The sequence below is a fragment of the Oncorhynchus clarkii genome, chromosome 14 (assembly GCF_045791955.1).
Source record: "Oncorhynchus clarkii lewisi isolate Uvic-CL-2024 chromosome 14, UVic_Ocla_1.0, whole genome shotgun sequence".
NCBI lineage: Eukaryota > Metazoa > Chordata > Actinopteri > Salmoniformes > Salmonidae > Oncorhynchus > Oncorhynchus clarkii.
Genome location: NC_092160.1, coordinates 8,051,891 through 8,067,394, shown reverse-complemented (window position 1 = coordinate 8,067,394; position 15,504 = coordinate 8,051,891). Strand labels below are relative to the sequence as shown.

Here is a 15,504-nt window from a genome sequence, read left to right as displayed (position 1 = left end):
AATGTATTTCCATTGACTGGTATTTCCTTCAATGGGATTTTTTTTTGTCTCTGTCATTTTGGCCTGCAACAGTTTTAATGATCTGCTTTTCCTTATTATTTTTTTATTTTTTTGCTTTTGCTAGCATAAACCCTCCCACTGGGAAAACCCTGGTTGAAAAGACATGTCTCAGAGTGATTTGTAATAGACTGTTATAGGCCCAATTAAAAAAAGTAAACATTGGCTGTTGATTACATCATATTTTTTTACATGGTGGGGTCCTAAATTTTTTTAAGAAAAAGTTTGGAATCCCCCAGAGTAGAGGATGCATTAGTACCATTGTTTCACCACAGAGTCTAGTTTGTAACTTCGGTAATATGCTAAATGACTGACATATGATACATAATCTTGAGTTGTCATGTAATGATGTGGCATCTCCACATGAAACAGTTTTTCTAGGTAGAGGCAGTGAAAGACCATGAATACAAATAAGGACAGATTAATAGAATAACCTTTGACCTTGTTCTCATCCATCATAATCAAGACTGGGGTGTATTCATTACATCTTGCAACGGAACCTGTCTACGTTTAAGAACCAAACAGAAGCAAACAGAGCAAAACTTTGAGGGACCTACATGAATTTGTCCAATAGAAACTCATTTCATTTGGAGTAAACTGTTTCTGTTAAAAAAACTTTTTGCAATGCAAAAAAAACCTAAATGTTTTGCAACAGAATTGGCGTAATGAATACACCCCAGGGTTTATGAAGGTGTACAGTGGACCTTATAAGTGTCCCAGATACATACTATTCTATAGGTAGGTTCTGAATGTTGCATCATTGATGATAAGAAGTGAGGTCCAGGTAACAAGAAATATAATGCACATTGTCATTATTTATTAATGAACGTTTACTTTGGACAACATAATCAAGCATATACAAGCAAATGTATGCCTGTTTTTAATTCTCCACTCATGCAAGTAAGTCTACCAGTTATTGCAGACATAAAAAGCCCCTCTAAGATGTTATAATGACAGGGAGGGTATCAATGCTGTAGAAATCACATGACCCGTATTTCAGCTTGCATGTAGTTGGTATTAAAATGTTTCCAGGACCACCTTCTGTCCACTGCGTACATAGTGGCAATATTGCGAGAAAATACACATGTCCCTCGGCTCTTTTGTAACTAGCGTTATATTTTATGACATCGGGGCTCGGTCACGTTCCAGTAGAACTTAGCAATTAGTGGCCGTAGCTAGCAGCTGTTATTATTGCTCCGATCCAAAAGTGACAGAGGCAGAGAACGAAAGTGCGAGGGGGACTGCGAATTAGCTGGGTTAGCTAGCTAACTAGGAGGGCTGAAGCCAAGTAAGGCCTGTGACCGAGAGGATCGTGTTCCCTTCCGACAGAAACACGGCGAAATCATGGCCAACATCGCGGTTCAAAGGATAAAACGGGAATTTAAAGAGGTTCTCAAAAGCGAGGAGGTTGGTGATTTATTTTCTTCAATCGACCGTGAATGCTAGGTAGCTAGCAACGTTAGCAGAGTTTGTGTCAAACACGATTATTGCCTGTTGTTGGAAAGTAGTGTTTTGTTAGCTAACAGCTAGATAGCGGTACCAGTTGTTAACAAAAGCGAAGGACAAGGCGCTAGCTGGCTTGCAAGCGAAGGAAAATGTGACTGGCTTTTTGCTAACTACGTTATCGTTAGTTATGACTGCTAGCCTACAGGAAACCCCCAGCCTGGATGCCAGCTACTACTATACAGATAGCGTTTCTAGAGAAGGTAGCAACCTAGTTAGGCCAGGGGTAGTGAAATAAGCCACGCAAATACCCTCACCCTGGCTTGATATGATTACAGAGGCGAAGACGTTAGATGTCTGGTTATTTAGCCAACAAGCTAGCCAAAAAGTATATTTGCCACACACCGCTAACGATATGTTACCACCAATGATTGTTATATACATAATTGGTTACCACCAGGGTGCAACTTCTGCCGCAGAGGGTTCGAAATCTAACGTTATAGTGTGACATTTTCTACCTGTGTTGTTGCAGGCTAGGTTGAAGAGAAATCATCATCAAATATTAGAAATGCATCAAAACACTTTTTTTTTTAACTGGAAACGAATATTAGGGTTTTAGGGGAGAAAATGTAACTTTGGTTCAGGTGTTATACTTTGCTTTTCATGTCATAGATGCTTCTCCCAGAAACACAGAACACTTTATTTCATGAAGATAAGATTTACCATACATGTAGCTGAGCGGTCTTATTTTCAAGTTATTGAAAAAGGTCTCGGGACAGGTCCATGTTTATCCCTAGTCGATAAAGGCATCAAATCACCTGTCTGGATTCTTAAATTCAACATGTTTTGTCCAATATCTCAAGATAGGGTGGTCATATTGTTATGACGTCTTTTCATTTCAAATGCTATATTATGTAAATGTGGCAGTATGGAGTACATAATTACAATAATGTAGTTTTATGCAAAACAGAGTTTGTAACAATTTGAACAAATGTATGAAATTAGAATACCACTTTTTATACTACTTTATGCAAATTAGATACTTAATACACACCCTCCCACCAACACATTCACACACACAACACCTCCCCACACACACACACACTCACACACTCACACAGCCTAACACAGATGAACACTTCTCACCTAAGTCTGAACTGTAACACAGAAAGTTCCTAGTTGGATAACACAGTTTACTTCTACGGTAGGCCTACACCCAAAGGAGAAATGCTCACTAACAGGGATGTCTCTCAAATTGTGCACAATTTGTTTACATAACCTTTTTGTGTGTATGGAAAATCTCTGGGATATTTTATTTCAGCTCATGAAACATGGGACCAACACTTTACATGTTGCTTGTATATTTTGTTCAGTGTAGTTCAGTCAAGACGTCCGTTGACTGTGAAACACCCTCAGGACTTTCCCATAGCTCTTGGCAATACAATGTCACATCGATCTTAGTCTAGGTTGAGGAATACCCATCGCAATTATAAACACAACGATTTGTGGGGTTTCACTAGAAGGGTTGGCCCACAGATTTGAATGTTCATGGCACAGTATTGGGATTTTTACTGCCACATTGTTTTCAAATTATTTATGTATTTTGACGACCACATAATTTACATTTTGGGTGCGTTCGTAAATTCGCACTGGCCATCTACTCTGATTTCAGAGCACTCTTGTCTGAGTGTGCCAGAGCGCAGAATAGCTGATGAATTTACGAACGTTTAACAGCCGTTGAATATGGCCGGTGTCAGTAAACGTCACCAAAAAAGCTCAATTAAATTGCTGCCAGCAGCACACTTACAGTCACCAATGCTCTGGATAACATAAAAACAGCATAATCAGCTCTGCTAGGGCAAGTAAAATGGTCAGTGAGGTCATCTCGTGTTTATGTCTGGAGGTAGCTAGCGAACGTTAGCCGGTTAGCTTGGATGCTTGACTACCGTTGCGAGGTCAGACTGCTCGGATGTACCCCACTCCTCAGCCAGAGCGTCCAGTGTGCGCTCTGAGAGCAAAATGCTCTGAATTTACTAACGGACAACCTGACAGCGCACTCTGGCACTTTACAAACACACCTTTAGTGGAAACAGATTTGTTTACTGCAGTATTTTGTAGAATTCTTGCATTGTGTCCATTGTCCAAATAATTTCAACATTTTATATTTAGTTGTGCAGAACTGATTTGTCTTCTATAAGTTAAGAAATATTGCCTAGTGTCTTGTCATTCTGTTATCAAAAACCCACATCTTTAAGATATTTTCCACTTTCTTTCCCTCATGAGGGAGGATAATGAAACATCACAGAAATAACAAGTAAAGTTAGACCTCCCAATTAGTTTGTTTTTACAAATACAAATGTGGTTTATGATTTATGAAGTAATTCAAATGCATTATTCTGTTACCAAATCGGTAAAAGAATGACAAAAAAAAATCTGTTAACCGAATGACTGCAACTGAATCGGAGACTATGGAAGTTCATAGTCACAAACCAAAGGAGGTTGGTGACTCCTTAATTGGGTAGAACGGGCTTGTGGTAACGGCTGGAGCGGAATGAGTGGAATGATATCAAATGCAAACATATGGTTTCCATGTGTTTGATGCCATTCCCATTCGCTCTGTTCCAGCCATTATTATGAGCCATCCTACCCTCGGCAGCCTCCACTGCCGCAAACCCAGTAGTGTAGTGCTATCTTATTTAGGTGATGGAGCGCAATTTTTATGACGTTGTTTCCTTTTGTACCGACAGGCTATTCAATAGGTTACATCTATCATTAAAGAATATGCATAAAATGCATCCTCCAATTGCAAACTGCCTATGCCCACACATAGATTGTCTCAAATATTTTATAATTTTAATAGCCTCCAATACCAAGTTAGGCATAGGCTACCTAATTTCAAAATAGGCCGTCACTGTCAATCGCGAATGATAATTCTTCACGTTTTACTGGTGAAACGTCAACAGCATCTGCGTGCCAATCCATTTGATTGATATCTCTGTTTCATGGGAATATGCATTTAGATGCTTTTGAATTACTGTTTCATGAGCGGATTAGAGCAGATGCGTTTTCTTGCATTTTGTTTCAGTCGAAGACAAATGGACTATGCTGCTTCAGCTGACCGTCGTAAAATCTCAATAGAAATTAGGTGTTTTTGGTGTAACAGGAACGTTCTAGGCCTGATACGCTATTATTGTCGGTTCTGTTATGTAAAATGCAAATCATTGATCTTGCGAGACCTTGATTAAGCTTTTGTCTAACTTTACCAAATGAGCGCCGTGGTGAGAAGTGATGACCTATTTTTAATAATACGTGATGAGTAGGACTATTAAGCATCGTGTTTATTTGAAGCGGTTGGTGCTGAAAGGACGGCACCAGTGAAAGAGTGTGACCCGGCTCTACGTATTTTACCCGGCTCTATGGATGTGACTCACTGACACCACCCCTGGTTCGAGGGGAATAATGCAGCCCAAGAGTTAACACCCACACGGGAACTTTATTTAAACACACTGAGGAAGATGAACATGGGCTGTACACTACATGACACTACAAAAGTATGTGGACACCCGCTCGGTGAACATCTCATTCCAAAATCATGGGCATTCTGCTATATGGGCTGCTATAACAGCCTCCACTCTTCTGGGAAGGCTTTCCACTAGATGTTTGAACATTTCTGCGGGGACTTGCTTTCATTCAGCCATGAACATTAGTGGGGTCAGGCACTGATGTTGGACGATTAGGCCTGGCTTGCAGTCGGTGTTCCAATTCATCTCCAAGGTGTTCGAAGGAGTTGAGGTCAGGGCTCTGTGCAGGCTAGTCAAGTTCTTCCACACCGATCTCAACAAACCATTTCTGTATGGACCTTGCTTTGTGCACGGGGGCATTGTCATGCTGACACAGGAAAGGGCCTTCCCCAAACTGTTGCCACAAAGTTGGAAGCACAGGATCATCTAGAATGTAATTGTATGCTGTACCGTTAAGATTTCCCTTCCCTGGAACTACGGGGTCTACCCCGAACCATGAAAAACAGCCCCAGGCCATTATTCCTCCTCCACCAAACTTTATAGTTGGCACTATGCATTCGGGCATGTAGCGCTCACCTAGCATCAGCCAAACCCAGATTTGTCCGTCAGACTGCCAGATGGTGAAGCGTGAATCATCACTCCAGAGAATGCATTTTCACTGCTCCAACGTCCAATGGTGGCGTAAAGCTTTACGCCACAACAGTTGAAACTTGGTATTGCGCACAGTGATCTTAGGCTTGTGTGTGGCTGCTCGGCCATAGAAACCCATTTCATGAAGCTCCCAACAAACAGTTGTGCTGACATTGTTTCCAGAGGCAGTTTTGGAACTCTGTAGTGAGTGTTGCAACCGAGGACAGAACATTTTTACACGCTTCAGCACTCGGCGGTTCCGTTCTGTGAGCTTGTGTGGCCTACCACTTCGCGGCTGAGCTGTTGTTGCTCCTAGACGTTTCCACTTCACAATAACAGCACTTACAGTTGACCGGGGCAGCTTAAGCAGGGAAGAAATTTGATGAACTGACTTGTTGGAAAGGTGGCATCCTATGACGGTGCTACATTGAAAGACACTGAGCTCTTTAATAAGTGGGGCCCCACAGAGGCGGGCCAGGATGTCCCCTGTGTCCATGGCCCAGCAGGTGAGCAGGCTCAGCGGCTCCCCAACTGAGGCAGGCCAACCCCCAGCAGCGGAGAGCAGGCATGGCACTGGTTCCTCCAGAGGCGGGCTTTGCCCCAGAGGTGGACCCAGGGCAAGCCCCAGAGAAGGTCCCACCGGTAGACCCAGAGTCCAGCCCAATACTGGTGAGTCCAAGGCAGATGGTGGATCAGTTCAGACCCCAGGAGCAGGAATAGGTAGTGCCCCTGGGACAGGACACTGGGGGGTGAAGTCTGGGTGGTCTGCCCCGATGAGGTCTGTTGAGTCCCCCACAGTTGAGGGTTGAGTCCAGCAGGACCAGGACTGGAGCTGGGTCAGGTGGTGCACGCTTGGGACCCAGGGCTGTGGCTGGGTCAGGAAAAGCTGTACTATCAGTAGCTGGTGACACCAGTGTGGCTGTGTCCCCCCCATAGGCACAGGTCATGGCCGGACCGGTCATCGGAGGTAGCAGCAGACTGGTGCTGCTGGAGGGTCCTCTACTGCAGGGACAGCGTGTCGGATGGGCAGACAGGCTCGCCGTGTAGCTTTGACGGGTGATGATCTGGCGGCGGTGAGGAATAGGGTCCAGCCAGCGACATAGGCTCACTACCGTTCGGCGATGCTGCTGGAATCACATAGGAGAGGGTTCCCCCAGATTCCACAGCAGTGGAGGGGGGAATCGGGAAGGACATCTGTTGTGGGCTCAGTCTCTGTAGCAGGCAACTCCTGAGGAACGGCGGGGGCCGAGGACATGACGTGTCCCTGCCCGGTCTCAGTCTTAGCCGTGCCTGACAACGGTGCCAGGACCGGAGAAGCAATATAGTCACACCCGATGGTCACAGTCACACCTGGCAACGGTGCCGGGGCCGAAGAGACAAATTCCTGCTGCTGTCCTTCATATGACTGTCCGATGTTCTCTACTGCAACCTGTTGGAGAGGGCTCCCCTGACAGGATGAACCCTGGGATCTGGTCTTCTGTTGCATAATGTTCTGTTCAATACGGGCAAAACTGTCCTCCCTATGACGTATGCAGCCATGTCCACTGCACTGCAACTCCCTGGTACTCCCAATGTAGAATAATAAGTCACACGCTGGGTTGTTGGGGACGCGGCCCCACTTGGTGCTGAGTTGTATCCCGGAGGTGGAGGAGAAGGGGCCATAGGGTCCATGCTGCACCACATGGTAGAAGTTCACTGGATACCCCAGAGTCATACTTCACTTGTGGTGTTGAAGGGTAGCTCTGCCATACGGCTTGTTCAGGAACAAACAACAATTTGCAGTATAGCCTTATAGGCCTATGACCACATGGCCTAATGTAAACGCAAATACATATAGCTGAATAATTGCACTGTTTGCAAGGAGAGCTTTAGTTGCGAGTAGGCATTTCATTGTATTGTGTAGCTTACACTATGCTGGAACATAAATAAATGTTGATTTGATTAGCTGGAACACCTTACGGTTTGCCCTATTACGGAATAGAATCATGTATTTGCATATATTAAGCATGCTATCACATCTATTGACCATAACAATGTGAAATTGCAGGAAATTCATTTTAAAACAGCCAATTGATTGTTTATCAGGCTGTTGGTGTGGTGTACTCATGCATCTTAATGAACTATAACCTAAATGCATTTATTTTACATTTCCAGTCGCCCACCTTGACATAACAAGCTAGAACGGACCCTGCGTCTCAACCAATAGCCAATATAGTGTAAATATCCCAAGCAGGGTTACAGCAACTTCCAGAGCGGGTCAGGCTTGCTTGGGCTTTGCGGTGTCTACTGGTTTGGGTGTCCTCGGCAGAATGGTGTCCCCGTAACCGAGTGGTCACACACAGTTCTGGCTTCCACAGCTTAATAGTGTTGCACGGTATACTGAAACTTGGGTACTTTTTTTTTGATACTATGATTGTTTTTTAAAGACGTTTCGGTTCTAAATTGTATTTTTTATTACTTTCTGCACTCTGTCAAATGTCTCGCGGATCAAGCCTGTCTATCAGCTCAGCCGACCCCTTATTATAGCGCACCGTGCCTGGTCCACTTACTCATTGCTATCCTGCACTAGGATTCTGGGATACATCAGGTTAGCTCCCCACTCATGCTGCACAGAAGTTAACACACTTGAATAATGCGACACGGCATGTGGAAATGTTCATAACTGTTTGCAAAATAATGTCCCTACAGACTAGAGCACTTTACGATGCAAGAAGATACCGGTAGCTTTTGGCCCTTTCGGATATCGTATCAGAATCTATGGCACAAGTCACTACTTTCAAACGTTTCATAATGTTGCTTGTTATCAAGGTATCTGTCATACTCAAGTGCAAGGAGACCGATCATGTGAAAGTATTAGTTCTCACTTCCGTGAGTGTCTGTGTTGAGAGGAAGTTGGGATGAGGTACCCCCTGACGAATACCCCTCCTTTCCTTACACCCTGGCCCATGCTCTGTGACAGAACTAACTTTTGACTTCTCTTCTCACTGACAGACGAGTAAAAACCAGATAAAAGTGGACCTGGTGGATGAGAACTTCACAGAGCTGAAGGGGGAGATCGCAGGGCCACCTGATACACCGTATGAAGGTGAGAGGCCCAGGGGAGTTTACTGTCGTCTATTCAGACAGACCTAACAGCTTTACCTGGGACAGACTCGCCTGGGTTTACTTGAGGGCTGAGGCAGATTACCTAACTTACAGCAATAGGATTCAAAGCACTTTTTACCTCGAGTGAGCGTGGTTCATGTCATGCAAAAGGATACAGATTTCTTGCTGTGATTAATTATTTCCCCAAAAAATGTTTTCAGGTGGTAGATATCAACTAGAAATAAAAATTCCAGAAACTTATCCCTTCAATCCACCAAAGGTAGGTGTGTGTGTGTGTGTGTGTGTATCAAACATATTCTGATGTTTGTCATTCAGTTGTGTACTTTGTCAACATTGACCTGTGCCAGGGTGAAGTCCTTGCTAATTAATTTTCTTGTTTATGTGCTTCCTGTGGCCCCCCAGGTACGATTTATCACGAAGATTTGGCATCCCAACATCAGCTCAGTCACAGGTGCAATATGTCTGGACATCCTCAAAGACCAGTGGTGAGTCACTTTATTTCAACACTCTAAAATCAAATTTATTTTCATTGTCTTGGTTAAGGCTGATCCCAGGTCTTACTACTCTGTGTGCCCTCTGTGTGTCTGACAGGGCGGCAGCTATGACGCTGAGGACAGTGTTGTTGTCACTACAGGCCTTACTGGCAGCTGCAGAACCAGACGACCCACAGGACGCTGTGGTGGCCAATCAAGTGAGAGGAACACTGTGTGCATGTGTGGGAGAGGGAGAGCATGCATAAGTATGCCTGGAATGTCTTTTGCAGCTTTTGTAATGTGTTTTTTTTTAGACTTGCTCTGTCTCCTCACTGGTTTATTCTGCAATGGGTTGGTCAAAACAAGCATTGTGATTGGTTGAGATGTGTTCTAAGCCAGCCATACTAAAAAACCTGTTCAGCACGGGTAAGCCTATGATGCAAAAATGGGCATCTTGTGTTCTGATCCATCTGAGAAATCCCTGCTCCATCCGCTGTCCCATCAGCCCAGCCAGCCATATTTGTTAAGTTGGTCTCCACTGTAAAACGCATCTAGACATTATTTGCTTCTAGCTTAACATTTGGTTTGCAACAAGTGGGGTTTGTGCCAACGTTGCTGTCTGTCTCTCGGCATTTGCAACATTATGGTATTGAAATTCGATCTCCGCTGTCCTATTGAGAATTAGTGTCAGGACGAGACGGACATCTTTTCTCAGCCAGTCGAAATCATGAATCAGCATAATCCTCAAACGCTGATTTCTCAGTGCATTCTGAAAGTATTCAGACCCCTTTTTCCACATTTTGTTACGTTACAGCCTTATTCTGAAATGTATTAAATTGTTTTTCACCTCATCAATCTACACACACTACCCCATAATGACAAAGAAAAAAATGATTTTCTGATTTTTTTAGCAAATTGATAAAAAAAGAAATAATGAAATATCACATTTTATATAAGTATTCAGACCCTTTACTCAGTACTTTGTTGAAGCACCTTTGGCAGCAATTACAGCCTTGAGTCTTCTTGGGAATGACGCTACAAGCTTGGCACACCTGTATTTGGGGGGGGTTTCTCTCATTCTTCTATTTGGGGGGTTTCTCCCATTCTTCTTTGCAGATCCTCTATTTTCAGGTCTCTCCAGAGATGTTCAAGTCCGGGCTCTGGCTGGGCCACTAGAGAACATTCAGAGACTTGTCCTGAAACCACTTCTCCATTGTCTTGGCTCTGTGCTTTGGGTCATTGTCCTGTTGAAAGGTGAACCTTCGCCCAAGTCTGAGGTCCTGAGCACTCTGGAGCAGGTTTTTATCAAGGATGCTTTGCTCCGTTCATCTTTCCCTCGATCCTGACTAGTCTCCCTCCCAGTCCCTGCCGCTGAAAAGCATCCCCACAGCATGATGCTGCCACCAACGTGCTTCACTGTAGGGATGGTGCCAGGTTTCCTCCAGATGTGAAGCTTGGCATTCAGGCCAAGGAGTGGAGTCTTGGTTTGATCAGATCAGATAATCTTGTTTTTCATGGTCAGAGTCCTTTAGGTGCTTTTTGGCAAACTCCAAGTGGGCTGTCATGTGTGTCTTTTACTGAGGGGTAGCTTACGTCTGGTCACTCTACCATAAAGGCCTGATTGTGGAGGCCAGGTAAATATGGTCAAATAGCCCTTACACAGCCTGGAGGTGTGTTTTTTGGTAGTGATGATAGTCCCACTAAGCGCAAACCAGATGGGATGGCGTATCTCTGCAGAATGCTGCGGTAGCCATGCTGGTTAAGTGTGCCTTGAATTCTAAATAAATCAGTGTCAATTCTTAACATTTTCTGAATTGACTGACCTTCATGTCTTAAAGTAATGATGGACTGTCATTTCTCTTTGCTTATTTGAGCTGTTCTTGCCAGTATATGGACTTTGTCAATTACCAAATAGGGCTATCTTTTGTATACAACCCCTACCTTGTCACAACACAACTGATTGGCTCAAACGTATTAAGAAGGCAATTCCACAAAGGAACTTTTAACAAGGCACACCTGTTAATTGAAATGCATTCCAGGTGACTACCGCATGAAGCTGGTTGAGAGAATGCCAAGAGTGTGCAAAGCTGTCATCAAGGCAAAGTGTGGCTACTTTGAATAATGTCAAATATAACATTTATTTTGATGTAACCTTTTTTGGTTACTACATGATTCCATATGTGTTATTTCATAGTTTTGATGTCTTCACTATTATTCTACAGTGGAGGAAATAGTACAAATAAAGAAACCCTTGAATGAGTAGGTGTGTCCAAACTTATTTTTAATACATTTGCAAAAATGGGGCATTGTGTGTAGATTGAGGACATTTTTTATTTAATCAGTTTTAGAATAAGGCTGTAACTTAACAAAATGTGGAAAAAGTCATCAGGTCTGAATACTTTCCGAATGCACTGTATACAAAGAAATGTCATTAGAAAAACAGGTGAAACAAAATGAAAGGCAGCTACTGTTATTCTACCTGCACGGTTTGACGTGACTGTGTTAGCCGTAGTTGGCTAGCTAGCAAGCAAGGGATGAGAGCCGGCAACGGAACATTTAGAACCAACGACTGGGATATTGAACAGAGTTCATGACTGGGTCGCGTCTCTGGCAGCTTAACCGATAGAATGAACGGTCAGCTGGCTTGGCTAGTAACCATAGATGCATTGGGACTAGCCTATAATTTTGTTGAGGGATGATATAGTAGCTGATGAATGGGTTGATAACCCGTTGTAGAAAAGCAATTGTACACTCGCTTATGCAAAACACTTTCTTTTTTTTGCACAAAAGAATAGCTAATAAAGTAGTTTTAGCATGCCCTCTCGTGTTCAATTGCTTTACTAAAATGTAGCCTAGTGATGTTTTGTATACTGCCAACTCAGTGTTGTGTGTTCTCACTCTTCAGTATAAGCAGAACCCAGAGATGTTCAAACAGACGGCCAGACTCTGGTCTCATGTGTACGCCGGCGCCCCCTCCTCCAGTCCAGAGTACACCCGCAAAATAGACAAACTCTGTGCCATGGGCTTCGACAAAGTGAGTGGGCCCCACGTGACTAGCTCTAATGCTGTCTCAGCAGTCGATACCTTCATAACTCGTATACATTTTATTATGGTTCACAGATGGATCTGTTTTGTGTTTGAATACTGTAGCATAGTTATGACTGTGTTATAAACTTCCTTCTCTACTGTTTGTCCCGTCTCCACAGAATGCAGTAATAGTGGCGTTGTCGTCGAAATCCTGGGACGTGGAGACTGCGACAGAGCTACTGCTTAGTAACTGAGTCTCAACAGCCCCCTGGTCCCAAATCACCCCCGACCCCATCTGACCCTCCATACACACCCTCTCCTTAAGTCTCCCTCCATCTGAAGCCCTCCTCTGTTCCTCTGACCCCTTACCTCCACACCTGTTGGATACCCCCTCTCAACCTCCTGGCACTTCTCCCCTTAGTCATAATCGCCATCGTCTCTGCTCTGTACCATGCTCCAGCTTTCCTGCCATCTTCACATTGGCACTATACCCTTCCATTTCACATACCTCAATCAAATGACTTGAACCAAGTGCCCTTCCTCTGTGCGCATGCTGGACCCCATTCACACGCTGGCTTTGTCCAAACACTCTTCACTGGCATCCTATTTAACTATACAATCCTTTTACATCAGCTATGACCTTGAAGAAAGTAAGGAAGCAGTGTTAGATTGTTTGAACAGAGCCATTTTCTTAATCTCCTCCATCTCCACTCTTTTGGCACTTGCTAGGAAACATTATCGATTTTTTTCCTTGCAGTAGTCACATCCGTATCATGCCCATCATGTCACCTGTCTTAAGAGTTTTAACTTCCCAAACTCCCCTCCCCAGCCCTCTCCATCAGCAGGTAGCCCCACCCCCCTCATGATTCATAATCATCACTTTCCTTCTCCCACTTTTTTATTTGGTTCTGGCCTCCTACAGGAAGACATTTGGATTCCCATTTTTAAAAAGAAAGAAAACAAAGCGGAAAACACTCACCTCATTGTTCACCGATAACGCTACTCAAGCAAATTGAGACTGGAAGTTTAAAAAAAAATGTAAAGGTTTGACAAATATGGCATCCACTGAATTATGCCAACAGAGGGTAAAAAACTGTCAAGAATTCATCTGTAAATAAAGCTATTAAAGTCTGTGTAAATTAATCCAAAATGTGTGGAATGTGAATTATGTGCTTTTAAGAAGAGCTTAATATTGTAGAATTATTTTTGATTTTGTGTGTGCAATTTAGTAGTCTTGTGTGTGTGTGTGTGTGTGTGTAAAAAATCTAGGGTGAGAAGCAAAATGTATGATGCTGGGGAAACAAAGTCCAGTGGGAATTATATACTTGGGAAAAGTAGAACGGGCATATTCATTATAATAGAATTGTGTGCATGTAACAATGCTGCATACATATGCATATTTATTTCAATAAGTGTATTTCTATGCACTGCACCAAAGGAATTAATAAATCGGTTCAACCTGTCGGTAAAGATGATTCAAATTCAACATGCTGCTGGATCAGCGCAGGAGCAAGATTGACGTATCAAACAATGGGCTCTCCGTTGCGAAAAAGCCGCAGAGCAGATTGTCTGCTTAGTCAGGCGAGAGTTATTAGTCAGAACACAACCAGATGGCAGGGTAGGTAGCATGTGTCTGAGCCAGCCTCGCCAACAAGTCCATCTTTTATCACAGGAGTGGACCTGGCAGAGCTCTCTTATACCCATATGGCAGCCTGCGTGCCTGCACTGGGAAGAATGCCCCTACACGCTTGTGTGTATCAGTCTGTGTCCCTGGGAGTAGTCTATACTGTGTAGACCTACTCTTAGAAAAAAGGTGCTAAGGGTTCTTCGGTTTGTCCCTTTAAGGGAACCCTTTCTGGTGCTAGGTAGAACACTTTGCAAAGGGATCTATCTACCTAGAACCCTCTGAATGGTTCTACCAGCCTTACCTGCATTTGATTACATTTTTATTATATATATATATATATATATATATTTTTTTTTTTTACAGTACATTACATATATACGGCTTTTCTTTCAGGGCCTACATTAAACTAACACAGTGGTCAGAAATTCCTGGTTTACATTAGGCCTGCAAGTCACATGCTGGCTTGCAAAGTGATGTGTAAATCTAATTGGAATCCAGCCAGAGTGAGGATGTCCAACAAAAGCGGAGGTGTATAAAGATGCCTCCATTCACCACAAATGCCTTCTTTACCAGGTTTACCGTATTGTACATTGCTCTCTGTTACTCTTTTGTATCGTCATTAGCATAGAATACAGAATCCCAATTTAAACTCCAAGACGCAAAAAATCTGAAAAAACTAAAAAGTAGATTTTGCTGATTTATTGGCGCATTGGACCATTCGCGGGCCGTAGTTTAAAAACTCCATGGATAGTGGTAAAACCATGACGTCATATATGGATTCCCATATCTTATGCAACTTCGTCATTTTAACTTTTAATCACCTACATTCAGAATTACTGTCTGGGAGGGAGGATTGTTTATGGAGACTACCTAAATTATGTAAACTGGAATAACCATCTGACCCAGTAATAGGTGCATTTACAAACAGATTGGATTCGTTTCGATAAATGGATGCTACTTATCCTTTGTGTAGCATAAGATCAATCAATCAGACAATGTGCATGCAAAAACAGATCTTGAGACAGACAATTCTGAAAATCACCCTGCAATGTTCAACTGACTTAGGTATCCCCCTTTCCCAATAGAGCATGCTGGGATATATGATAATGGTCGGGTGCGGTTTTGAGTGTTACTCTACACAGAGTAAAAATGACACAATCACACAATACTGATTATTAACGCCACCACGGAGCGTTCATTTAACTATTTACTAGTTAATTAAACTCCCGAATCAACACTATCAATGTTACACTAAAAAAATCCACACTAGTTAACCCTGGCCAATTTTCTGTGTACCATATAATAAATACACTGTTGGTTCACTCAAGACTCCCTTCTACTATTCTACTCTCTGCTCAATGAAAATCCCAGAAAAGAGTCATTTTAAAGTTTATATCTTTGCCATGATTTCTTTCTATGTCAATACTGTACAAAAGCTCTGACAAAGTCCTCGAGGCCGAAACGTAAAGCTTATTAAAGAGCAGTGATACTACCAAGAGCAGTGTGCGGGTTTCTAGTTTTTTTAAAACTTATTCAGCTGTTACCATGCACCTGCAGCAAAGATAGTGCAGATGTGTGATTGCCTTTTTGAATTTTGAAGTACTGTATATGTAAAATGATT

General features: G+C 43.0%; 1 protein-coding gene across 1 annotated transcript; it reads left to right on the top strand.

Moving 5' to 3' along the window:
• Window positions 1-1,038: 1,038 nt before the first annotated feature.
• On the top strand, window positions 1,039-13,726 carry LOC139366201 (ubiquitin-conjugating enzyme E2 K). The gene is made up of 7 exons (XM_071103424.1): window positions 1,039-1,464; window positions 8,643-8,736; window positions 8,957-9,015; window positions 9,159-9,241; window positions 9,348-9,447; window positions 12,135-12,263; window positions 12,436-13,726. The coding sequence occupies exons 1-7, from the start codon at window positions 1,402-1,404 to the stop codon at window positions 12,508-12,510; spliced, it is 603 nt and encodes a 200-aa protein (XP_070959525.1). The 5' UTR covers window positions 1,039-1,401; the 3' UTR covers window positions 12,511-13,726.
• The last annotated feature ends 1,778 nt before the right edge of the window (window positions 13,727-15,504 follow it).